Raw genomic sequence first — 26245 nt, forward strand, 5'->3', positions numbered from 1 at the left:
AAAAATAACTAACTTCTTCAAATACAAAAACTATGAAAATTGACAGAAGGAAATATGTAACAATAAAAGTCTTATAACTGTTAAAGAACGAGAGAGCTGAATAAATATCATTAATAACATTTAAGTGTCTAAAGGTCACATGAAGCAATGTTGGTTCTGATACAGAAATTAGATCTGTCTTAAAGTCTGTCAACATCTGTAGGTTTTGGAGATCAGCAGAAATATTGTCATAAGCAATTTTGGAAATAGGTGAGTTCTAAAAGTTAAGGTAAGAACTACACATAAGCACTGTTTAGATGTCATGACACAGATACAGTGTTAATTTCTTATTTTCCTGATGTGTTTCCTGTGGAAGAAAAATTAAATACATGGGTGAGAAGCACTGAATCCAGGTGGTTTTCCTAGTACAGTGTGTGGGCGCTAGATGAAGAGTGGTGATTGATAGGTACTAAGGGAGATATCAGTGTCAACTAATGTTTAACTAAGTATAGGTACAGATGGTTACATTAAAAAATTATAGTTGTGTGTTGGTCTGTGATCTGTTTGCCAAGTGGGTCTATAAGCAAAGCTATTTCATTGCCAAAAAATACTCAAAGCTCACAGAACTTGATTTAACCAGCATCTGCAATGAAAGAGATATTAGGAAAAAAGTCTGATTCGATGATTTGGCCAGATTATCTAGAGAATCAACTAGAAATATCCAGTAGTGTTCAAGACAAACAGTTCAAGAGCTGATCAGTTGATATTTACCATCCAAATGACATGGGCAACTGAACTCTTAGTAAAGAAAGGCAGACCAGCCCAATCACAAAATAAAATCATGGCGAAATGGACAATTAAAAACTGTATTTGGTAAAAACAGACCATTAAACAACAGACATCCCACCTTCTCACTTGAACTTACAAGGTAAACAGAGTTCAGACTAAAAGCCTGGCAACTAGATCTTCATTTTATGCCTACCTCCTTTATTTTGGGATAAGCTGCTTATCTCTGCACATGTTAATTACTGGAGAAGGGTTTGTCTAACTTCATCTTCCTTGAAGGCTAAAGGCACAGGGATAAATCACGGTCTTAATTCTAAAGCACCTTGTACTCCACAAATGGCAGAATCTAAGGGACAGACCCCTTCTCCTGCACGTGTGGGTCTTCAGCCATGATGGCGAGGCTGTACCTTGAACTACAGTCAATCCCCTCAAGCACTGGCAGTCACAACAGCACTAAGACTTCCCTTGATCACCTGGCAGGACCACACAACAATCTGACAAAAGGAAAGATTATGTTAGAACCAGGACTCTCTACTCCTGCTCTTGCCCCGTCTCCCTTTCATAGTTTTAGCTCATGCCTGCACCTCCACAGTAGACGTGTGATAACTAGCTTCATTTATTTATTCCCTTTACTTTGCCAATGTAGCTACATTTAATAAGTCACCTCTAATTGCTTTTTTCTGTCAGCCATCTTTTTAATTAGCATATTGAATAAGGAGGCCAAACAGAGCTTATTGGATTCTGGAGCACAGAAAATTTCCTAAAAATATCTGGTTATAGCATTTAACTCTTTGCATTATAAACCCAGATATAAAATAGGTATCTATGAGTTAGTATAGAAATTATAGAATAAATAAATGATCAAATGAGAAGAAACTAATCCCTGGTCAGAATAAACAAATGACCCATGCAGGTTTCACAGAAGCAGGAAGAAGTATTTCTTCTTGTTCTTTATATGTAAGCTACATATGACCACTTCTTTCCAAAGAGTACTCTTAACAGAATATAAGAAGAAACAGGTATCTGAACAGTGAGAGAACGTGAAAAATACAACACCAGAAACAGAGCACTCTAACATTGATACTGAGTCATCACAAAGACAGGCATTCCTGATGTGATTAAAAAAAAACAAAACAAAACGGTGCTTCTTCTGCACAGACAACAACTGTAACACCACTACAGGAAAAACACTAAACAAGGAGAATCCTAAAAAACACTAGACTAATACTACCCAGAGCTCCCCAGATCAATGGAGACATTTCAGTTCTTATAATCTGACAAGACTAAGAGGAAGCTAAAGATGTATGACAACTGTAGAAGCAAGACTGTCCCTTGTTTAAGCTACAAAAATACAAACAATCAAAAAATAAATTAATAAAAAGTGAGGTAAGAATCTCATAGGTCAGCTAGGGGTAGTATTCAGTTATTAATACAATTTATTAATAATTTATCAGAGTTGGCTTTAAATTTTTTTACAACTGTGCCATTCCAGTGTACACTCCTAGATTATTATTTTCTATTATGGAAAACTAAGTATAGGATAGATGAAAATTCTGTTAGTAGTATCTTCTTAATCTTTCTCTAGATCAAAACCTATTCTTTCTTGAGAGTATACCTAAAATAAAAAAGAACAAAAGACACTAGGAACACATACAGAGAAGCTAGAGACTTAAGACAGAATTCGATCTCTTCTTAGCTTTCTAGGTAACTCAGCTGAGAGCACTTAAAATTTGTACCACTGTCTGCCGCATGCCTCTTCTGTATCAAGCCTTCCACTGGTAAGTCAGCTTAACTGTCCCTATCAGAACCTTTCTGCATTTGTGGTAGGTCTATACTAACAACATATATTGTAGTTTCTCCTAATGCTCTTTAGAGACACTAAGACCTGAATATTGGGAGGTTTTAACTATCATATATGAGCTCAAGTGGTATTTGAGTGTTCTGGTCAGCAACCTGTCTGGACCTCCCTGTGCGTATCCTCTAGGAGGCCAAAAGTTTAGCAGTAGACTCCATGTACTTTCTTTGACACAGATCCTGATGGTCTTGTGTTTATGTTTTATTATGTAGAAGACGCACAATGTCATTTATTAGTGAATAAGGAAATTCAGCCATTTACTTACTGTATTGCAGCATAAACCTGAATGATTTACTGTGTAACACAATGTAGACCCTTGCACGAAGCCCTCATCTTAATCTCCCTCCTGTGGGGAAGTGCTCCCTGCGGGCATTCGAGGCCATCCACTGCCATCTGCCCCCTTGCAGCCTTGCTTCTACCAAACTGCTGGTGGTGTGTTGGAATCAATAGGCCTGTCAAATTAAGCAGGTTGGTGTAGGCAGTAGAGCAATGACATTGTTGTTCTCAGGCCTGGCACATGCACACAGTGGGAGTCGGGAGGTTAAATGAAAGCAAGCCTTCTGTTGGAAAGCAATGTTGACAGAGCTGATAGTCACCTGCTTTGGAACCCCAGGCCATAAAGGCAGGAGGAAGGATGTTTGAAAATTGTTCTAAATGCATATGTTTTTCCAGGCTCATATATGAATGTGTCAAAACATCGTTATTACCAGCACAACTGAAGAGATGAAAGCCGGAAAGCTCAAAGGTTAATGCCATATTTTCAGGAGTGATTTTTCTTTAAGTGCAAGTAATTAAAAGCAACTTGCCCAATGTTGCTTTGAGAATTTTTGTCCTTGTGTACATTAATAGTAAGAACTCTTAAGAACTTTCCTCAGAGTCCCTAAAGCAAACATGTGATTAGTCCAACCTTCTTGTAGACAGAAGGGACAGCAAGCTACATGTCTACCTCCCTCCTCAGCCAGGTCCTCCCTCATTTTGGGTGCTGAATACAAGCTACCGCTTTGTCTTGCAAAGAGCTTTTTCCTCTAAGCAGTGATGCCCTAGCCTGCCTGCTAGAGGCTCTCACAGCAACCCCTCTCCACTGGCTGTAGGTAACAGCCCACTTTAGGTCCTACATCTGAGGGTTATTGACTGAGTAGATGTCACCTGTGGTAATAAGAGAATGCCCTTTCAGGGACATTTCATTCATTGTGGGAAGTTTGAATTATTATGGCAACTTATCAAGTGTCAGCTGTTCACCTGATATTTAGTAATTATTCAATATGTATGTGAAGGTAAAGATAAATACATGAATCAACAAGTTAGTACTTGATATGTTGACCAACGATTCAGGTTTACAGAACTATTCAAAAGAAAGCAATGTTTTAAAGAGATGACTCCTGGATTAACCCTACAAAAAAAATGTCAATGGCTTCTACATACTCTCACTGCTCAACTCAAACATTGCTGCTATGGAGCAAGTTTCAGACCTCCCTTCACAATCATTCAGAATCATTTTTTTCATATTTTTAAGTATTATAGAATATTACACACACAGAATAAGAAATTCTTATTACAGAATACTATATATATATATATATGTGTGTGTGTGTGTGTGTGTGTGTGTGTGTGTGTATGTGTGTGTGTGTGTGTCAATTTATAGAATAAGATATGCTTACCTATTGTCTGAGAAACCAGGTCCTACACAGAGAGGCAGTGAGCATGGTGAAAATGCATTTAACCCCACTGTGCTTCCCAGATGTAGAAAGCATCTCAGCAAGTATCAGTTTTATAGATTATCCATTAACCAAGCCCTACTCATCTACCCTAAGAGGAATAACTCCTGAAAGATACACTTCATCTTCCTTTCCCTACCCCTGTAATGTTACATAAGACATATAGTATCCAAAATTATTTCCTCATGATGCAGGACCTTCCTTGGATACCATTAAGAGTAGGCTCCATGCTACACTTGGTCAATAAAGCATCCTATGTTGGACTTGGGCCATATTGCCCAGCTGCTACATTAATAAATCCCTTGACTGAAGGATGATTCAACTTAAATCTGTTTATCCCTAACCCTCTTTCCTTCCCATGTCCAAATCTAATATATACCTGTTATACTAGCCTATGAATATTCTGAGGACACCAACCTTAGGAATTAACACACACACACACACACACACACACACACACACACGATAAGTTTTTATTTTTGAAATAATACACTCATACCAATTATTAAATGTGGTTCGCCCTTCTGCCTGGATTTGTTGGCTGCTGACCCATGAGGACCAAGGGAGAAGGGCTGATGAACAGAGTTTTAAGCGGCCTATGAATACAAATGGAAATGTCTACATTCCAGGATCAGCTTCAGGGAGACAAATCAACTTTATTCAGGGCAAATCAAAGGTTGTATAGTTTAGGGGAAGGTGAAAGGAATATCCAGGTTAGGCAAAGATCACTGGCTGAAGGCTAAGGTACTAGGATGTCTCATTAGCATGGGGAGGCATTCCAGGAATCTCAGGTGCTTGTTGGACCGGATCTTATTGGGAGAAAGGAAGTTGACCCTGTAACCTCAACGAGGCTATGTGGCTTCTGAGCTCCAGAGAAAATGCCACAGATGCAAAGCCCTGCTGGTAAAGGGAGTCCCCCATTTTGCACCAAACTCAAAAGGCTATTTGGACAATAGAAGAGTTTAATCTTAATTATCAGGGCCCAAAGGATGAGATAGTTATTAAATTCTGTATTCATACTTTTTAACATTCTTTACTATCTTTTAATTATAGAGACCCAGGAAAGAAAACATTTCCTTCTAATAAAGAAAAGGAAATCTCTGGATGGATAGAGACATAACATTCCAGTTGTGGATGTCAATCATTTGGAAAAGAAACCACCCCTTAAGAAGGCTCAGCCACTTGAAGCCATGCTAAAGAGATGTGGAATAATTATCCCTTTAACAGCATAATGTATTTTTCCTTCTATATTTTCATGCCCTATCTCAGTAACTTAACATCCAAGCCATTCCTCTTTGTAAGTCAACCCACTTTTCAGAATTACTTGGGAAACTAACTTTCCCTTTGTGTATCTCTGTGTGTGTGTCTGTCCATGTGTTTCATCTCTATTCTATGCATGTTTTTGCTTTTCCTAATATTTTAGAATTCATCCTTTTTCCAAAGTTTCCTTTTTGAGATAGATTGCATGTCCATCATGAGGCTGACATCCATTAAAGCCTAATTCAAACAGCATGGCTTTCTTTCTCTGTTCCTCTTTTCTCTCTGTCCTCTAGGCAGCTGTTGAGATTTACAGTTTGCCTGCTCCATAGTTTTATTTCAAACTTTAATAAGATTATACTTGTTACCTTTTAGGTTTGTACTTAAATTCTCTCATTAATAAGACAAAGGCCCCCAAGAGAGGACTCTGGTTTCTCTATAATTCTCAATAAATGGTACTCTTACCCATAAACCTGTCTTTAAAGTTGCTTCATAATTTTCTTACCTTTCTTTCTGGTTATGAGTATGCTTTCCTGTGAAAACAGATCTACTCCTTTTTAATGACTTTTATATCTGATCCCTAAACTGCATTGAGAGGTTTCACATTATTATCTTGATGGCTCTGGAGTTCATAACTCTGTCCTTAGCTTCTTCTCATCCAGGACACAATTAATGAAAAGAGTTCACAAATAGTTTATTTACAAGTGGAGGTAAATGATGGTTGTCTCTAAAGCACTGTGTATAATCTACTCTCATATATAGCCAGAGCCAAGTATGTCCAGAATATCATGTGACTTCACATTACTGTTTCACCTTCTGTTAAATGACTGTAGAGTTAGCTCTTCCTCTTGAATATTTTAAAGAGATGAAGGGATACTAGACACAGATGATTCACTTGTTAAGCACTGCAAATTGCAAAGAACTTAAGAGTAGTTAACCTGGGCTTCAAGATGAAGCAACGATTTGTCCAATATGATAACCAGCTGCCCTATTAAAATTTGGGGGATGAAGATAAATGACCAAATGTTCATGGGAAAAAGATGGTATGGCACTGGATGGAGGTTCACAGATCTTCAGTGGTTGCATTTTCAACCAGAGCATAGAATCTGGCTATCTGTAGTACCCCCCCACATTTGACTAAGGAGAAATTTTGGTTATCAGAGGTACTCATACTCTGATAGAAAGTTTTTCAGAGACCAGGTCTGTGCCTACTGCACTCTAGCTCAAGTCTTTCTCTAAGTCTTAATAGTCAAAGTGTTTCCAGACTTGCTTTATAAGGAAGAGAGACACATTACCTTCTGCTGAAAGCCCTTTGCCTTTGCAATTCTTTACCAGCTTGCTCAGGGAAGTGACTTTCCCAAGCTCTCAACCCATGTCAGTCTTCTGTAGATAACATCACAGATGTGTCACAGTTTACAAGTCAGTATACCCACACCCTCCTTGTAATCTCTCCCAATGTTATGTTGTTGCTACAAAGAGATGGGAGGTCACCTTCTGTGACTGTGCAATCTTAGAGTTCTCAGGATTCCTACAGTGAGGCAAATTCCCCCATTTAACCTGGAATCAGAGGCTACCTGGCTGCAGGCATTTAATAAGCCTTAGTTATTAAGCTTGTTGTTTGGGATATGGGATCTCCTGCTTCTCTTAGAAGTCTTTGAAAATGAACACAGGGTACCACTTTTGGTGTGCTAGAACTTAAGAGTCATTCTTCAGAGCCCTGCCAATACTGTATATGGAGTTAAGTTAATATAATATCCTAACATGTTTCTTATACTAACCAACAATTCCTTTCTTTGTCTTTCTGTCTAACCTACATGTCTTATAATGACATCTCTCTCTGGGTTGTTGAGCATCTCTTTGCATACAAGTTTTGTTTAATGTATTTTAAATATGTTGTGTCTTCCTAATTCCCCCTTACCTCAAAGTTCCATCATAGTCCAAAGACACTTTCTCCTACTATACATTTCTCCTCCACAGCAATTATGTAAAAGTTCTTTTCCTGAGCAGATTGCTTGCATTACACCCTTATGTTTAACAATGTATTGTCGACATTGATATATCCTCATAGTTCTTTCCACAAGGAGGATGAGGATATATATAGGCAAATTATCATATACATGTAAATATGTATGTATATATGATCTAAATGGCAAAAATGCCATTTAAAACATCGGTTTGTCTCATTCACTTACGAATACTCCATGTGTTAGATTTGTGATATATTTTTAAATCGAACTCTTTCCTCTTGTTCACCTGTCTACTATTTGGATCCTATAAGAGAGAACCTAGTAGTGAAGCAAACATTTTCAATCCATGTTCTTTCCTGTGACACGATGATATTAAAACAAGAACCATCCATACACTCCCTCAAACACAGAGGAAATGGTACAGCAGAAACTCTTGTTGCCCTGGGACAACATAAGAATGTCCCGAGTCTAGTCATTGACTTACCTTTCCTTCAGTCTGCATTTTTGTCTCTGCAGTTCTTTTAGACAGGAGCAATTCTGGGTCAAGAATTTTGACTGTGGGTTAGTAGCCTTGTCCTTCCACTTGAGGCCCTGTCTACTGTAGATGGACTCTTTGAGTTCCCTTTCCCTAATGTTGAACATTTTGATTAAGGTCACCAATGAGTCTTAAAGTCTCACATCCTGGGTTTCTGGTACTTTCTAGAGGGTTCCTCCCACCTCCAACTCCCTGAGGATGCTTATTTTCATTTATTCTCTTGGCCCTCTGGGCTTCTCTCCTGTCCCTATCCACCCCTATATCTGATCCTGTTCCCCTTTTCCCCTCTCCTTCCACTCTCCCACCCAGGTCTCCCCCTCCCTCTGCTTCCTGTGATTACTTCCTTCCCCCTTCTAAGTGGGATTGAAGCATCCTCACTTGGGCATTTCTGCTTTTACACTTCTTATGGTCTTTACGTTATATCCTAGGTATTCTGTACTTTTTGGCTAATATCCACTTATCAGTTTGTATATACAATGTATGTCCTTAGGGTCATTTTGGGTGTAAGTTATCTCAGTATGATATTTTATAGTTCCATCCATTTGCTTGCAAAATTCATGACGTCCTCGTTTTTTTAGGGATCCATCTCATGGCAGGGGAACACCAAGGCCTAACAATATTATGCTATGATGTGCTTACATATGGGAGCCTAGTATGGCTGTCCTCTGAGAGCCCCTACCAGTACCTGACTGAGACAGAAGCAGATATGTATACCCAACCATTGGTCTGAAGTAGGGACCCCCTTAGGGGAAAGATTAAAGAAGTTGAAAGGGAGAGCTACTCCATAGGAAGACCAAAAGTCTCAATTAACACAGACCCCAGGGAGCTCGCAGAGACTGAGACACCAACTAGGAGCATACATGGACTGGTCTGAGGGCTCTGGAATATATGTCCCTCAATGGGAGAAGATGCACTTAATCCTTAAGAAATTTCAGGCCCTAGGGAATGGGGAGCCTTGCTGGGGAAAAGCATCATTTTGGAGGCAGGGGAAGGAGGAATGGGATAAAGAACTGTGGAAGGAAGGACTGAGTGTGGGGAGGGCAATACTGGAATGTAAATAAATAAAATACTTTTTAAAAAAGGAAATATACAGAAACTAAGTTAAAGAATTTGAACAAAGAGAGAGAAAAAAATCTAAAGTCTAGAAGGCTACAGAAGAAAGGGGAAGAGGCAGGGGAAAGGAAGATACCCTAAAATCACATGTGCCAAAGGTCTTCCAAATGCTGGGCACCCTGTGGACAGCTCATTTCCCTCTGTGTAATTTGAAGCACGTTTTATTCATGGGAAGAGAAGGGAGACGAGTATTTTTCCTTTGAGTATCACTGATAATAGTAATAGAGAAGAAACCAAGTGCCTACTACAATGGATGGATAAAGAAACTGTAGTGATATCACCTTGTAGACAATTACAGTTAACTCAAATGTGTGAGTGGCAATCATACAGAAAGCAGTAACTCTTATAGACCTGACCTCTTTCCATTAATTATAGCCTATTGTCCGTAGAAACTATAGCCTCACACAATGGATTCTTTTGTCCATCTGTTGAGCCCACCCTAGAAGAATTGAACAAATACTTAGTTAGTCCAGTAGATCAGTTCTACTTTCCTCCGATGACTCTTCCTTCTTAACATGGCTGTCTGGAGTCAAGATAGAACTCAAGAACCCTGAAAGGCCTTTCAGGGTTGTTCCTACTATACCTGATACAAGTCCTTGTGTTTCTTTCCCAAAGTATTTTTCTGAAAAAGGCTCATGATCATATATATGGAATTCCTATACTAACATGTTTTTCTTGAGGTCCCAGAGGCCATTATTTTTTTAAATGCAATCATCCAGAAAGGTAGAGGCTCTCTCTCCCAGCCCTGTGGGAAGGTAGATTTCTGACCCCAGTATTGGTCAGCCAGCAGACGCAGCTGCCTGATGGCATTTATACTGTCCAACCCTTATCACTCTTACTTCCTTGTCTCTGATTAAGCCCTTACTCAACCCTGTTGTATCTCCAGTCATTCTCCCTATACAGAGCCTGGTCACTATTTAACCTATTGCAGTAAAGAACAGTTTGTGGCCGGGTGGTGGTGGCACACGCCTTTAATCCCAGCACTTGGGAGGCAGAGGCAGGCGGATTTCTGAGTTCGAGGCCAGCCTGGTCTACAGAGTGAGTTCCAGGACAGCCAGGGCTATACAGAGAAACCCTGTCTCAAAAAACCAAAAAAAAAAAAAAAAGAACAGTTTGTGCTGGACCCCTTTCCCATTCAACGCTTCGTTGCTGATTACAACCTATGCTTTCTGTTTCCACAGGTGTCCGGCTTTGTTTATCTTTCACGGGGCCAGTTGCTAAGGAACTGAACGCCTCATCATGGTTGTTGTTGAAGGTGCTGGGTGGGAATGTGCTCATCAGAAATCATTAGGAAAGGCATTCTCTCTGTTTCTGGAAAGAACAATCCTACACATTGCCATGAATAAAAGTTTAAGGAAACTTTGCTGGGAAGCAATTCAGATTTATGAATTTCACATTAAATCAGCTAAGTACATCTGTTACACTCATCATAATGGCAACTTTTGGGTAATGATTTCTTAGAATCACAAATGATGTGCAAATTCTCAGCAATTTAGGCATTTGGAAGGGCATGCATGCGTCCTGGGTGATTGCCTATTATCCTCAAACACCCGGCTTCTACCATGGCCTTTGTTCTTTCATTTTATGCCTCAGAATCTGGAAGCATAATCTCATGTGGGGGCAGAGAATTAACCCTACGAGGCATATCTCCACATGTGTTAGATAGCATCCCATTTTCTCTAATTCACTATTTTGCAGTGTAACGCACAAACTGCTAAAAGTACTTCCCAAAGAATGAAACAGGCAGAGTGTGTTTGCCGTCCAGATTTATGATCCACATACATTATCAGTGCTGCTATTAGAAGACACTACACTGTGACCAAATTTCTCACTTCTCCTTTAACCCTAACCACAAACTTTTCTTGCTTTTATAATCTGACTGGGATATGAATCCGAAGTATGACATTGTATCTCTGCCATATATCTGACACAAAGTAAAGACCAAAAGTAGTTTATAGAAAAACCAAACCTCTTGTGCCTGTCCGAGGCCAGTTATTAACACACACACACACACACACACACACACACACACATTCACAGAACTGGAAGATGATTTACGCAAAAATTGCTACAATGCCAAAGAAATTATACAACTTTGCTCATAGTTTACTTATTCCCTCTGTGGTGGTTTGAATGAAAAGGGCCCCCGTAAGTCCATAAAGAGTGGCCTAATAATGGCACTATTAGAAGGTGTGGCCTGTTGGAGTAATTGTGGTATTGTCGGAGGAAGCATGTTATTGTGGGTGGGCTTTGAGGTCTCAGCTGTTCAAGAAAGTAATGGTCAGCATGGCGTCCACTTCCTGGTGTCTGCCTGTCTGGATGTAAAACTCTCAGCACCATGTCTGCCTGTACAATGCCATGCTTCCTGCCATGGCAATGATGGACTAAACCTCTGAAACTGTAAGCTAGCCCCTATTAAATGCTTTCTTTTATAGGAGTTGCCGTGGTCATAGTATCTCTTCACAGCAATAAAACCTTACCTAAGACATACTCTATAACCAAAACTTCTGAGCAACAAAAGGAATGTGTAGACATGCGGCTTACATTTTGCAGTTGGACATGGCTCTTCATCAAGCTCTCAGACTTCGTCATTGTGCTGGATGCCTTGAGGCTGTAGTTCTTCCCATTCTGTGACTCTTTTAGGTGCTCCTGAATTTGTTTAGCTTGTTTCCTGCAGATATGAATATGTGGATAAATATTTGCATAGATATAATATGGTATATATTTTGAAGTTCTTTTAAAAGTTTCCATATTTGATTCCTCTGTTAAAATTTGAAGCTAGGGCTTGGCTAGTGTATTGTCAATATGCTAATATTTATACAGTTCCAATGTATATAACTTATGCACATATTAATGTTTGAAGAGCTTGTTGTTGTTGATGGTGGTGGTGGTGGTAGTACCAACAGACTAAATAATAAAGTCATTAACTTTTTCTTTTTTGGTATCATGCTGAAGGTCATATCTAGAATTTCATGCATGCTAGTCACACCCTGTAGTACTGAACTGTATATCCATTCTCTAACAGAGTTAACTTTTAATGAGCTAATGCTTACATGGTAATTTGCAACACATTTTAGAGTTCAATACAATCATTGTTTTATTTACTTTCATAATAAACCTTTGTAATGAGGTAATCTACTATACCCATTTAATAGATGAGAATGTCTATTAAAAAGGCACAAAGAAATGAAATCATTTTTTAAAGGATATTTAGAAAAGATGGGTTTCAGTCCACTCAGTCTTCCTTCATACTCTACTCAGAATCATGATTCAGAACGGTCCAGTCACTTGCATAAGGTCCTTGAACTTCTAAATGGAGAAGTTGAGATTGCTCTAGGATTTTGAACTCCCATGGAAAGTGTCTGCATATATTGATTATTGTTTATACTATTCAATATCTATACAAAAAAGGTGGATATGATTGGTTGAATGCTTGGGCCAAGGAGTGGTACTTTTAGGAGGTGTGGCCTTGTTGGGAGTCTGTGTGCCACTTTGGGCGTGGGCTTTAATACCCTAGTCTTAGCTGCCTGAAAGCCAGCCTTCTCTTAGATGCCTACAGATGAAGATTTTGAACTCTCAGTTCCTCCTACGCCATGACTGCCTGGACTCGGCCATGCTTGTGCCTTGATGGTACTGGACTGAATTTCTGAACCTGTAAACCAGCCCCAATTAAATATTATCCTTAAAAGAGTTGCCTTGGCCACGGTGTTTGTTCACAGAAGTAAAACCCTAAGACAGAAGTTTGTACCAGGGATTGGAGTATTGTTGTGGTAGGACTGACTATACTTCTGTCTGAAAGAATGTTTTAGGACTATGGATTTGGAAAGGAGTAGAATGCTTTAAGTGGGGCTTAATGGGCTATTCTAGTAGGAATATGAAAGACTTTGTTGCTAAGATTGATTTGAACTGGCCCAAGAGGGTTCAGGAGAGAAGAATTTCAATATATGGCCTAGAGACTGTTTTTGTGGTATTTTGGTGAAGAATGGGGATGTGTTCTGTCCTTGTCTGAAGAGTCTACCTGATGCTAAGGTAAAGAGATGTATATTAATTGCATTGACAAAGGAAATCTCAAAAAAGTCTAGAAGAGACTTTGTTCTCTGGTTAAGTCTCATGAAGAGCATTTTGAACAAGTATAACAAGCTTAGAAAGGAAAAAAATATAAAATATATGGTTCAAGTATTAAAGGAACACCAGGAAGTGAAATGGGGAAGAACCTTCTGTTCAAGGATATTAAATTGAATTAAGGGAATGATGACCTTGGGGCAAGATCCCACCCAGGTAAGTTTAGGATCAGATGTGGTAGTACATGCCTTTAATTCCTCAAGACTGAGGCAAGCAGATATGAGTTCAAGGTCACCCTGGGACAAAACAAATTTTAGATCAGGGGTAGTAGTACACAACTTTAGTCCCAGCATTTAAGGAACAGGCATGAGTTCAAAGTCAGTCTACAGAGCAAGTTCCAGGACATATATGCTTAGGCAATGAAGGAATTGGAAAACAGAAAGGTGGTGGTAATGTACTATAACAAGGGGGACAAGATTCAGCCCTCAGAAGCAGCAGAACTCAGCAGCTTTGGTCATATGGCTCTGCCTTTATAGTCAAGCAGAGAAGGAGACTATTGGGACAGTTAATGCTGGTTAGCTGGAGCTAAGAAATTAGTGGTGAGTAAGAAGAAAACAGCATCATTGATGTGAAATCTTCTGCGAAGTGTTTTCTGAGAACATATAGAAGCTGTGTTCCAGAGCTAGCCAAGGTTATACCTCATGCTTCAGCTGTACTTGGTAATGTGTAAGAGTCACCCAGGTGATACTGGTTTTGAAGGCATGAAGTGGTCATAAAGAGCAGCTGAGGCTTGGCATGTGAGAGAGGCCATGGAAGGCCATTGGTGAAGGTGCAGCCTCAGTTGCAGTTGACAGCCCAGGACTGAAGGAGTCATGCAAAGGATTTGAGGCTTGGCACCATGAAGAGAGGCTATGAGAGGCTATTGGTGAAGCCTAGTTGCAGAGGAAGACTCCAGTCTATTGTAGATGCCAGTACCAAGGAATGATCACCAAGAACAGTAGCAGCAGTGGAGTGGATCAACCTGAGCTTAGAGTGCTAGAGTGGTCAGCTAGAGAAGTGATGCTAGCCTTTTAGAGGATCCCAGAAGATCATGTGCAGATCCCAGACATTGAAACAAGAAGCTGTAACACTGAAGTTGTCTTGGAGACCCCACAATATTCAAGATGCCAGAGCCATGGGCTATCTGCTGAGAAAAGCTGCTAAGAGCGAGTGAAACCAGGCCAAAAGAAAGAAGTTTGTTGCTGTCAACAAAGATGAAAAAGAAGTTGAAGGTCTGAGGATCACTGACATCAGACATGGAGATGCAGAGTTTGGAGTTTGTCCATCTGGTTTCTAGTCTTGCTTTGGGGATTACAGTTAAGTGATGGGATAAATCTCAGAAGAGACCTTGAAGTTTGAACCTTTAACATTCTTGAGACTGCTATAGACTACTGTGACTTTAGTCTAACTAAGTTAGACTAAATGTATTTTGCATTATGGTATGTTTAGGCATGGCCAGATAGACTCATATGTTTGAAGAAGCTTATGGGGGCCAGGAAGTGGAATGTAATGGTTTGTTTGTGCTTGAGCTAAGGAGTGACATTATTAGGAGGTATGGCCTTGTTGGAGTAGGTGTTTCCCTGAGGGCATGGGCTTTAATACCCTAGTCCTAGCTGCCTGGAAGCTAGTCTTCTGTTTTAGGCCTGCAGATGAAGATGAAGACCTCTCAGTTCCCCCTTACCATGCCTGCCTGGATGCTGCCATGTTCCTTCCTTGATGATACTGGACTGAATCTCTGAATCTGTAAGCCAGCCCCAATTAAATGTTAAATGCCTTGGTCATGGTGTCTGTTCACAGCAGTAAAACCCTAAGATAGTGGACCAAACTGCTGTCTATTTAGTTTCCTTTTACCAGGGTATCACACAGTAATTATCTATCATCCCTGGACTCAAATGTAACTGCAGAATCATTCTCTTAAGTTTTCTTCTGCAGGTCTCAGCCCTGTAGAGACCCACTAGTAAAGTGCCTCTCATAGGACAAGCTTCTCAGCCAGGCAGCACTCAGAGCATGGTCTCTGTTATAGAAGAGGCTGACATGTGACCTAGAGTTTCCCTGGGCCCATTTCATTATTCTCATAGTTATCTAAACTTCCTTGAGTCCTTTTCCTTTTTCTGTAAGTTGCATTCATGAGAGCCCTCTCCCATGGCTACCAAAGCAGTTACAAGCAAAACATTCCTCTTTTCCATTTTGTTACCCAGCATGGTCAGGGCAGTGGAAAGATGCTACAAAAGAATGAGGACATTGCTCTGAAGATAAAAGATTGTACTAATTGCCTTCCTCACACAACACTGGTACTTTCTAAAGGATTCAGAGGTAATTTAACCTTTAAATTTAAACCCCAGTGTAAAGTGGCTGTCTGTTTAAATATTTCTTTTATCTTTTCAATTATTTTGGGGGGCACTTTTAGGCCTAACCCTCTCAACTGCTCTAATTCACTTAAAATATTCTATCAACTTCTTAACAACAAATCTGTAGTTGGTTGATAAAAATGAATATTTCTCATAAACATTTAAGGAGCACACAGCAGCCACATAAAGGGAGAAGGAATTCTTTTGAGAAGCAAACTGGATATTGGGAGATGAGAATCCAAATAAACCATCACGAAGCAATACAAGAAGGTTTACACCAACCAAAGAATATACATGGTGGGACTCATGGCTCCAGCTGCAAATGTAGCAGAGGATGACCTAGTCCTTCAACAATGGGAGGAGAGGCCCTTGGTCCTGTGAAGGCTCTATGCCCCAGTGTAGGGGAATTCCAGGACCAGGTAGTAGAAGAGGGTGGGTTGGTGAGCAGGGTGAGAGAGGAAGGAATAGGGATTTTTTTTTCCAGAGGGGAAACTGGGAAAGGGAATATTATTTGAAATGTAAATAAAGAAATATCTAATTAAAAAAAAAAGGTTTAGCACAAAGCAAATACTCAGTTACATCTCTTGAATAAATATAGTAGGAACATTTTCTTTTCTGTAATCACATAATTCAGATACTGGAAAAGTATGCTTTTATGAAATATTACTCCTACAAAATCTGAGTGTATTTCTTGAATCTGTTTTTATAATTCCTCTTCTACAACTTTATCACGCAAGTCCTGACTCAGTAATATTTCAGAATAAATGAGCTTTCATTTGGAATATGCCTTGGCTTTTTACCATCCCATTTTTTTCCTGGTTTTCTCCTTTAACAAGTACAAGGATTATTCTGGTTTCTTTTTCTGTTTTTTTTTTTTTTTTTTTTTTTTTTTTTTTTTTCTTTCTCCTCTTAGCAAATGGGAACAGAGAAGATGACCAACAGCTGACTGGTTAGATTCCCTCATTTGAAAACAGTCACTACATACAAGGTCTGGGCATGTACCCTGGAATGCTACCAGTTCAGTAAGATCAGGACTCAAGCTTAGTAGACTTCCATGTCATAGATAGGTATCTCTGGCCCAATGACTTGCGGGGTGGTGGTGGTGGTGGTGGTGGTGGTGCTGTGCATAGTAGAATTGTAGATGCCACAATCCAATTGGCATCTATCATTTCTAATGTCACAGGCTGAGTTTCTGAGGAAGCAGATCATAGCATAGGGATAATATTCAAGAAATATATTGGGTTTGTATAGTTTCACCACTTCTGTAAGTGAAGAAATGGGAATTGTGGAGTGGGAGAAACTGGAATGGGGTACACTAAGGGTAGCAACAAGCCCCATGAGACATTTCAAAGCTGGCTTGGTTCTGAACCATATGTCGATTTTTGGTCCTATCTTATATCAAGTATCACATTGACCTACTACTATTGCAGGTGTGCTATCTCAAAGCAGGTTGTTTAAAAGCACTTTTTAGTATTGTATGCTGACAACTTGGAGACAAAGACCTCTACTGATGCTTAAGTTAATAGTTGTACATCAGAACATCCAGGTGAGCCCAGAATAATTTACACAAACTACAGTAACAATCAGGATGCTATCGACTGTATGTGTGTGTGCATGCGTGCGTGTATGTGTGTGTGTGTGTGTGTGTGTGTATTTACTGGCAATTTCAATTCCCATGTTTTCCATTAGTTCCCCAGTCTTGATAACTCATCTTTGATTTTATCTATACACATATTCTCTCCTGTCTGTGAATCCAATTTTAGAGTTGAGCCATGTGATTGATTTTTAGTTCACTAAGGACTAGTATAGGCAACCTCATCCTTCTTCCTTCTGTAGGTAAAACGTAAACTGAAACTCCTTTAAGAATTCAGTTTCCAATGAAACCAAAGAAGCAAAAGGTAGCGGCTTGAATAAATCATCATATAGCCTGTAAATTGGACCATGTGGGCTCATTGGGGATGATTAGAAATCCTTTCCTACTGTTTTTTGCCATTGCTGGAGGATTCAGTTATCCCCACAAGAACATTCTCTGACTGTAAAATGTTTCATTTCTGCTACCTCATGTTGCCTACCTTCATTTTTGTTTCAGCCATACTGCTACATTATATGTGAGGTTGCATGTTGAGCAGCTCATATGGGACAGTTGTGAAGCTGAAGCTTCATATGAGACTCCTAAAGGGAGAGCAGGGGCTGTCTCTGACTCTGTTGCCTATCTTTGGGACACTTTCACCTAACAGTACCACCTTATCTGATCTCAGTAGAAGATGTGCCTAGTCTTACTGCAACTTGATATGCCATGGATGTTTGATATCCATGGGGGAGGGGCTTTCCCTTTTCTGAAGAGAAGGGAAGGTGAGGTAAATGGGGAGAAGGAAGGTAGGATTGGAAAGAGAGGAGGGACGGGAAACTACAATCAGGATATAAAGTAAATAAATTAAAAAAAGACTGGAGCACCAATATCAAAGTTTTTATAGGAAACATAATATAAATGACTGTGAACATGGAGCTTTTTGCAAAGTCTCTGCTCTCTAGAGCCAGAGATTACATCTCAGTACACCAAATGGATGTTCTAGTGAACTCATTTGGAGAGCAATGAAAAGTCTCTTAAGATCCTCTTAGAAGTGAGGATTCCAAATAATACACTACATCTATATTTTCTGCATGAAAATTAAGAGAAAGCCCATTCTTTCGTCTCTAAGACTAGAGAAAGGGAAGTAAGAATCCATGAATCTATAATCTCATGCAGATCAAGGCATTATAATAGTGGACATTCATTTTGGTAGTAGAGAGTTAGCACTTGATGTCATTACTCAAGAGTCAGGAACGTAAGAACAATGCACTTCAGATCTCTGATGAAAAATATAATTCCAGTTGGAATGGGCTTTGATTTTTATTATTACAATTTTACAGCTCTTTTATTTCATCATTTCTTCTATTCTCTACTTTATTTTTACATTGCATATCATTACATTCTCTAATATGTTTTGATCAAATCCACACCCATACTCTCCAAGATTCCTCATCTCCACATCCTACCATTTTTCCCTTTCCATCTTAGTGTGCTCTTTGTTTTAACACCCAAGTCAAATTAGTATTTCCTGTATGTGCATAGAATCATTGACTGGAGTATGGGTAGCTTCTGAGGTTGAGCTTTCTTGAAAAAACCTGATTCTTTTTTTCCCCATCAGCTGTGAGTTGCCAATAGCTCCTCAATTACAACAGGTAGAAGACTGTGTCTTGGTATGTGCTTCTACATCAGCTTGGTCCTCTAAGTCTACCATGAGGAATCTGGCACTTAACAATGTTTCCATTAAACACTAACTCCTACACATGCCCCAGCAATAGATGTTGATCACAAAGCTCCCTTGCTGACCAGGAAGATCTGATGGTACTGATGTCAGACATTCTGTTCTTATTTGTTTTCCTTTTGCAAATAAGTGTAATTTCAATATTGCAGCCTCTTTGTTAGGGAAATAGAAGTTGACTAATGCATTAACAACACAACTTGGGGTGTTGCAAGGGCTGAGAGTAAATCTCTGAAAAGTCCAGTGTGCCTCTTACATGTTTGGAAATCACCACTGACCACTGTCATAGGCAATAGTTACGGAAATGTGGCAGAAAATGTCATGTGGCATTCTGGAAAAGGGCCTAAAGTAAGAAAAAAGGAAGGAAAGAAGCAAAGAAGGAAAGGAGGAATGAAGGGAGGGAGGGAGGGAGAGGGAGAGAGAAAGAGAGAGAGAGAGAAAGAGAGAGAGAGAGAGAGAGAGAGAGAGAGAAGAGAGAAGAAAATACATTATGTCAAAAACTAAGGAAGGCTGAAACTAGGGATATTAGGACATAGTACAATTATTGGACATTATTGTGACAAGAAAATGATGCTAATACAAGACTCTAATAACAGGAGCATTAGGTCTAGAAATCATGGGAAACTTATGTACTTTTATTATAGTCTTTCTGAAATTCTAAAAGCATTTTTAAAAGTTTGTTGAAATAATAGTTACTAATCCTGTAGTCATACCCCAATATGTTTTATTTAAGTTCATATTTGTAGCTCTCTTTAAAAATTGACACATATGACTTACAGACAGGTGTTATAAATTGTATCTGAAAATGATCCATTTTCAGATACAATTGACAGATAAAATAGACAGAAAAACAGGGGTCCAAAGAAAAGCAATTGCATGTTGACTATGATTTCAGGCAGGCCATAGGTGTGAAACTGAAGCCAATGTCTCCAAGGCTCAAGAACCCAAAGACTAACACTGATTTGCAGTTGCTATTTTAATTGCACATGACATCATTTTCATAAGTAATTACAACAATGTTCTTTTATTTAAACCTAGCATTATGAAAACATTTCCATATATAAAATATAGACTTAATTCTACTTTATGAATCATTGTAAGTCCCTTCACCTGCAGATAATTTCTTGGCAAATGAAATTCTCAGCATACTCAAGTTCTGTATCCCAAACTGAACCAATGTGTGTGCGTGTATGTGTGTGTGTGTGTTCTTTCCTTAATGTGGCTTAAATTTTATGAATACAGGGCAAAAACTGTTTGAAAGTAAACTGAGACTTTTGTGTAGTTGTCTTTTTCCTGGAAAGTATTCTTCTGTTGACAATAGTAGAGAACACTTAAGTCCATGGCAAAGGACACCTTTCGCCCATCACAGTTCCAACTGTAAAGTTAGTCCTTTAGTGACAGACATTGAGCCTTTAATACAGACAGGCGATGAAGTTGTGCCAACAATCACTGTGTGTATTAGAAACTTCCCCACTATGTATATCTGAGGACACCACCCCCATGTCCGTATATATATTCACTTTAGTCCAGAGAAGGCTCTATCTAATTTTCTGCAGATCATTGTTTGACCCATGTGCAAAGAATCCCTCTGATTGGAGCTGAAATTAAAACAAAACAAAACAAAACAAAACAAAGAAAAAACTCTTTCTTTAAGAAGGAACTTTAATCACCAGAGAAATGGTCTTACTTGCTTTTGAAGTAGAATGCTGCACAGAACATGCCCACGATGACAATTCCAAAGATGATACATGAAATTGACAGCACCTGCCTTTGATAAACGTCTTCACTCTCTGTGAATTTGAAAAACAGGATTAGAATGGATGGTAGTGGGGCATAGAGGCCGCAGTCTTCATCTCTGTACTTCTGAACTGGTAGGAGTCTTTCAAAGCCAATATTTTTGGTTGTTGTTCCTGTCATGACTAGGAGAAAAACATGAGGAAGACATTATGATTCAGCTTCTTTGTAGAGATCTGTACCATAACTACTACTTTTAATTTTTTCTTTTAATATCTGTTCAGATGTATAAGTACTCTCTCACTCTTATACATGTACCAACTTGGTAAATATTATAAGTGAATTCTATGAGTTCTGAAAATTGTATGAGCATACATTTTAGTAACTACAGTAGGGCTCTATTTATTCAGCTAGAAGGTAAGTGTTACTTTGCAGATTCTAGTGCCAACAAAAACTTTGAGTTTATATTTTGTGTTGCTCATATTTCTGTGTTATCTCATTCTGGTTTTGAGTTCTGTCATTATTCATCTTTCCACTACTTTAATATTGAAGTATTTATATAAAAATCATGTTTGCCACATCTGTAGCCATCTCTGTGTTCTTGGCCCAGTGGACACCACCCTCTACACCAATGTACTATTTTGTCTTTTTTCACCACAAAACACAGCAATTGAGAAACATTTTCAGGCACTACAATTTACACTCAATTTGTTTTTAAAAATATGCTTGCTAAAATAGTTCTTCCACCTTATCGAGAGTGTTGGTTCCAAAGATCCTGGAACTTTTTCTTTGCAAATTGCCATTCTTTTTCTTTTCATTTCTCTCTTTAAACAGCATGAACACCATAGGACATGGTTACAATCATTGAGACCCACTTGCAAATACTGTTTCCATGCATTGTCCCATTCATCCATTTGGCAACTTCACATGCAAATTCAAAAAACTGGCAACCTTCACAACACCTTAAGCATTTCATAGCATGCCTAGAAGATTATGCTATGGGGAAGATACTTTGTAAGAGCTGAAGGCTGAAAATTAGGTTTCTTAGATGGGCATCAAATCCTTACAATATCATCTACTCTATAGTTCATATACCCGGGCTCAACCACCTACCTCAACAATCCTCAAACATCTGATGACTGACACTTCCCTTTCTCTCAGATATTTCACAAGTCCTAAAAGAAGCCTGTGTAGAGAAGCTAGTCAAACATTCCAAAATAACAGCCAAAATTAGCATATTTGTTCTCATTCATTTTCATCCTTCTTCCATATCTTTTCATCCTCCATTCCTCCATGCCTTCTCACTAATTTATATAGGGGTTCTTCAACTTCTGTGTGCCTCTCAATAACCTTGAAAGCTTCTAGAGGACAGGCCATGCTCATTTGTTTCTGGTGAGTTACTGAGCAGCACACATCAGCGACCACAGAGCTTTTGGCTTTAAAAGTTCTCAGTGCTGTTTTGGGTCTAGCAAACACCTTCTGAGTGGAAGAAGAGTGTCCAGCACATGGATCATCTGCACTTTGTGGAATGGTTGTAGTATCCAACTCGGATCTCCTAATAGACAAGGTTGATTTCAATGAATTTTTGGGTAATTCGCATGTATATTATAGTTAGGGAATTTTGAAGAAATGAATTATTTTTTCTACTTCTATCAAAGATTAATTCACTAGTTTATACCTTATCCTCTTTTTTTGGAGATCTCTTATTGTTGAACTTTAGAAGAATAAGATTTCTCTGAATTACAATTCTAGGCCAGCGGTATTTCAATACAAAACTACAACAAATCTCAAAACTGCACTCATTATCATATAAGTGGCATTTTCTTAATAAAAAGCCAGAGAGGTATATATAGTAACATATGCAAACCTTGGTACAACATAAGTAGGTGGGGTTGTCTTGGGAAATGCAAGTGAAGACCCTAAGTATCTCTATGGTTGACTATTTTATCAGGTTAAGGAAAAATCTAATGACTAGATTATTCTGGGGGTAGGGGCTTAGTACGCTACACTAGACATACTGGAAGGGAATTCCTCATACTGACAAAGATTAGTTTTACTGGACCCATATACATGTAATAGAAAGCTATGTATTATCATGGAAACCTGAATTGTTTGACCTTAAGAGAACAATAATGACTGCTTGCATACTTCTACTGGGCACTGAAACAAACACATTCTATTAGGGCCAACAGATGAAAATTTGTCTTTTCAGACATTGTGGATATCTGTGCAGGAAATCTGTTGGAATTTACAAAGAATGTAGGAGAGCTTGTAGCTAAAGTCATCATGTTTGTAATACATAAAGTATGAAAAAATAATATTACTTAAATATATACTAAAAGAAACAAATTAGCTGAATTTGAAAGAGAAATATTATAACAGCATAAAAATATAACATTTATACCAACAACTTTTACAAAAACACATGAAGGTCTTGTTGGGAAGTTTAAAGGCAGGCTGAGACAGTTGAAAGGATAGAAACACAGAAATATATGTTATGATAAGAATACACATACTTAGACCAATTATCTTCCCAGGCTGTCAAATTGCAATGCTGCAGAAACTGCTGGTTTTGGTAACACACTTCTGTACTCCCAGCACTCTTGAGGCAGAGAAAAGAATAACTTGATTTTGAGGCTAGCCTGGGCTATACAATGCGATAGTATCTAAAAAAACTAAACACCTTGGAGACATTTTGCTCTTATAGAAACTAAAAAGCTGATTTTAAATGTTTAATGGAAACATAAAAGATAAAGAGTAGATACAATATTATTTCTGAAGTCAAGAGAACAGAGATTTTATCAATAAGAAGAACTATAGTGGTCAAATGAATGCCCAATTCTAGAGAAAGAAAAAATGGAACATATGAGAGAGTCTAGAAATATGTTTCTAACCTTTACCAAAGTATAAAAATATTTTTGCAATGAAAAAAATTAAAATGGCTTTGCTAGAATAGCAAAGTTCCAGAAAGTAGCTATTGATCATAATTTCACATTTTATATAGAAATAAACTTTAAAAAGATGCAAATATCCAAAATAAAAAATAGTAGATATAAATACAAAATTTTCAAACTATGAAAGTAGAAGAAAACATTTGAAATATCATAACATTGATTTGAAAAATCTGAAACATAAAAGATGTAAACTTTAAAATGTTTGCAGATAAAGATTATAGACTGAGTCATACTATAATGTTTATTCTTCACAGATGCTGAATAGTTTTGGCCCCATAGATTCACGTGTTTGAATGGTTTCATAACAAGGAGGCACAGCTTTGTTGGAAGAAGTATGTAATTGGGGGTGGGCTTTGAGGTAGTATATATTCTCAAGCCCTGCCCAGTGCAGAATCCAGTCTCCTTCTGGCTGCCTGAGGATGTAGAAGTAAACTCTCAGCTGCTTATCCAGCACCATGCCTGCTTGCATGGTGCCATGCTTTCCACCATAATGATAATGAACTTTTGAACCTGTAAGCCAGCACAAGATTCTACCTCACACCAGTTGGAACTGCTAAGATCAAAACCTCAGGTGACAGCAGATGCTGGCAAGGTTGTAGAGAAAGAGGAACACACCTCCATTGTTGGAGGGATTGCAAACTGGTACAATATCCACTCTGGAAATCAGTCTGGCAGTTCCTCAGAAAATTGGACATAGTATTACCCAGGTATACCCCTCCTGGGCATATATCCAAAAGATGATCCAAATATAACAAGGACACATGCTCCACTGTGTTCATAGCAGCCTTATTTATAATAGCCACAAGCTGGAAAACAAACAACAAAACAAAACAAAACAAAAAAACAAACAGATGTCCTTTGTTGTGGATGGGCCTGGTGCTGTTTGTATTTTGATGCTAATTCTGCTTTCCTAGGAGGGGCTGCAGATGATAAGTGAGTTACAGACTCAGGTGACTTCTTGTGAACCAATCCCCTAACAAATAAAGGAGCAATCACTGGGCAAGTAGGTGCGACTTCCCGGTTGGAGGGAGGAAGAGAAGCAGGAGGACAGACTTAGAGGCTTTTTGGAACAGGAATAGCATAAGGGCAAGATGTAGCTGCTAGAGTTTCCCAGTATCATGGCAGAACCACCAGGATTCATCATGAGCAGAATCAGATTTCAAAAGGTTTACAAGATTAGGTTTTAGTTGCTATGCCAGAGACTGAGTTACCATTATTTCTGAGCTAAATTTGTGTGGTGTTTTTCTGGAAACTAAGAAAGAAAGGTCCAGCAACAAAGCATAGGTTTGCCTAGTGTGCATCACAAAGGCCATGGGGGCTTTGACGCATGGGGCTGGCATGGTAACCACCAGGCAGTGGGAACTAGCTGGGTGCAGAGATTTTGGAGTTCTGAGACAGAGTCTGCATGAGATAAAAACAGGTCAGCCATTGCCCACCAGTGCATGACCGACCAGCCCCAAGAGTCAGAGAGTCACTGGCAGTATCATGATAACCCTGCTATTCATCAACAGTTTTGTTTTTACCAGGTTGATGGGTGTTGTGGTAGCTGACTGCCAAGTGAACGGTCTTTATGTGGGGCTAGCAACTTAGTGATCCACCAAGGGAACTCGGGAGCTCTGGTCCAGAGAGACCATCACCCAGCTGGAGACATGTGGCCCACCCATGTCCTGCAGTAGTACAGGAAACTTGCCAGTCCTTTTTAAAATGTTTCCTGCAACAGTCTTTCAACAGAGGAATGGATACAGAAAAAGTGCTACATTTACAAAATGGAGTACTACTCAGCTATTAAAAACAATGACTTCATGAAATTCTCAGGCAAATGGATGGAACTAGAAAATATTGTCCTGAGTGAGGTAACCCAATCACAGATGAACACACATGGTATGCACTCACTGATAAGTGGATATTAGTCTAAAAGCTCAGAATACTTAAGATACAATTCACAGACCACATGAAGCTCAAGAAGGAAGACCAAAATGTGGATGCTTTGGTCCTTCTTAGAAGCAGGAACAAAACACTCATGGGAAGAAATATGGAGATGAAGTGTGAAGCAGAGACTAAAGGAAAGGCCATCCAGAGACTGCCCCAGCTGGGGATACATCCCATGTACAGTCACCAAATTCAGACACAATTGTGGATGCCAAGAAGTGTATGCTGATAGGAGCCTGATATAGCTGTCTCCTGAGAGGCTCTCCCAGATCTTGACAAATACAGAGGTGAATGCTCACAGCCAACAACTGGACTGAGCATGGGGTTCCCAATGGAGGGGTTAGAGAATGGACTGAAGAAGCAGAAGGGGTTTGAAACCCCATAGGGAGAACAACAATATCAACTAACCAGACCCCCCCTCAGAGCGCCCAGAGACTAAACCAAGAACCAAAGAGTACACATGGAGGGAAACATGACTCCAGCCACATAGGATGGCATTGTTGGGCATCAATGGGAGAAGAGGCCCTTGGTCCTGTGAAGGCTCAGTGAGCCAGTGTAAGGGAATGTGAAGGCAGGGAGGCAGGAATGGGTGGGTGGGTGGGGGAAAACCCTTATAGAAACATGGGTAGGGAGAATGGGATAGGAAATTTCTTGGAGGGGGGGACCA

The 26245-nt window shown here is 39.2% G+C and overlaps 1 protein-coding gene across 10 annotated transcripts in view; it reads right to left on the reverse strand.

The window, feature by feature from the left end:
• The window catches only part of Nrg3 (neuregulin 3), a 1082533-nt gene that overhangs the window by 22625 nt on the left and 1033663 nt on the right, over positions 1-26245 (reverse strand). For all 10 annotated transcript variants that reach the window (XM_031362861.1, XM_031362862.1, XM_031362863.1 and 7 more), the window contains 2 exons: positions 20649-20751; positions 11752-11878 (listed from right to left, as the gene is read on the reverse strand). In XM_031362861.1, coding sequence (XP_031218721.1) covers positions 11752-11878; positions 20649-20751 — 230 coding nt within the window. The remainder of the gene's footprint in view (positions 1-11751; positions 11879-20648; positions 20752-26245) is intronic.

Source organism: Mastomys coucha, unplaced genomic scaffold, assembly GCF_008632895.1.
Source record: "Mastomys coucha isolate ucsf_1 unplaced genomic scaffold, UCSF_Mcou_1 pScaffold9, whole genome shotgun sequence".
NCBI lineage: Eukaryota > Metazoa > Chordata > Mammalia > Rodentia > Muridae > Mastomys > Mastomys coucha.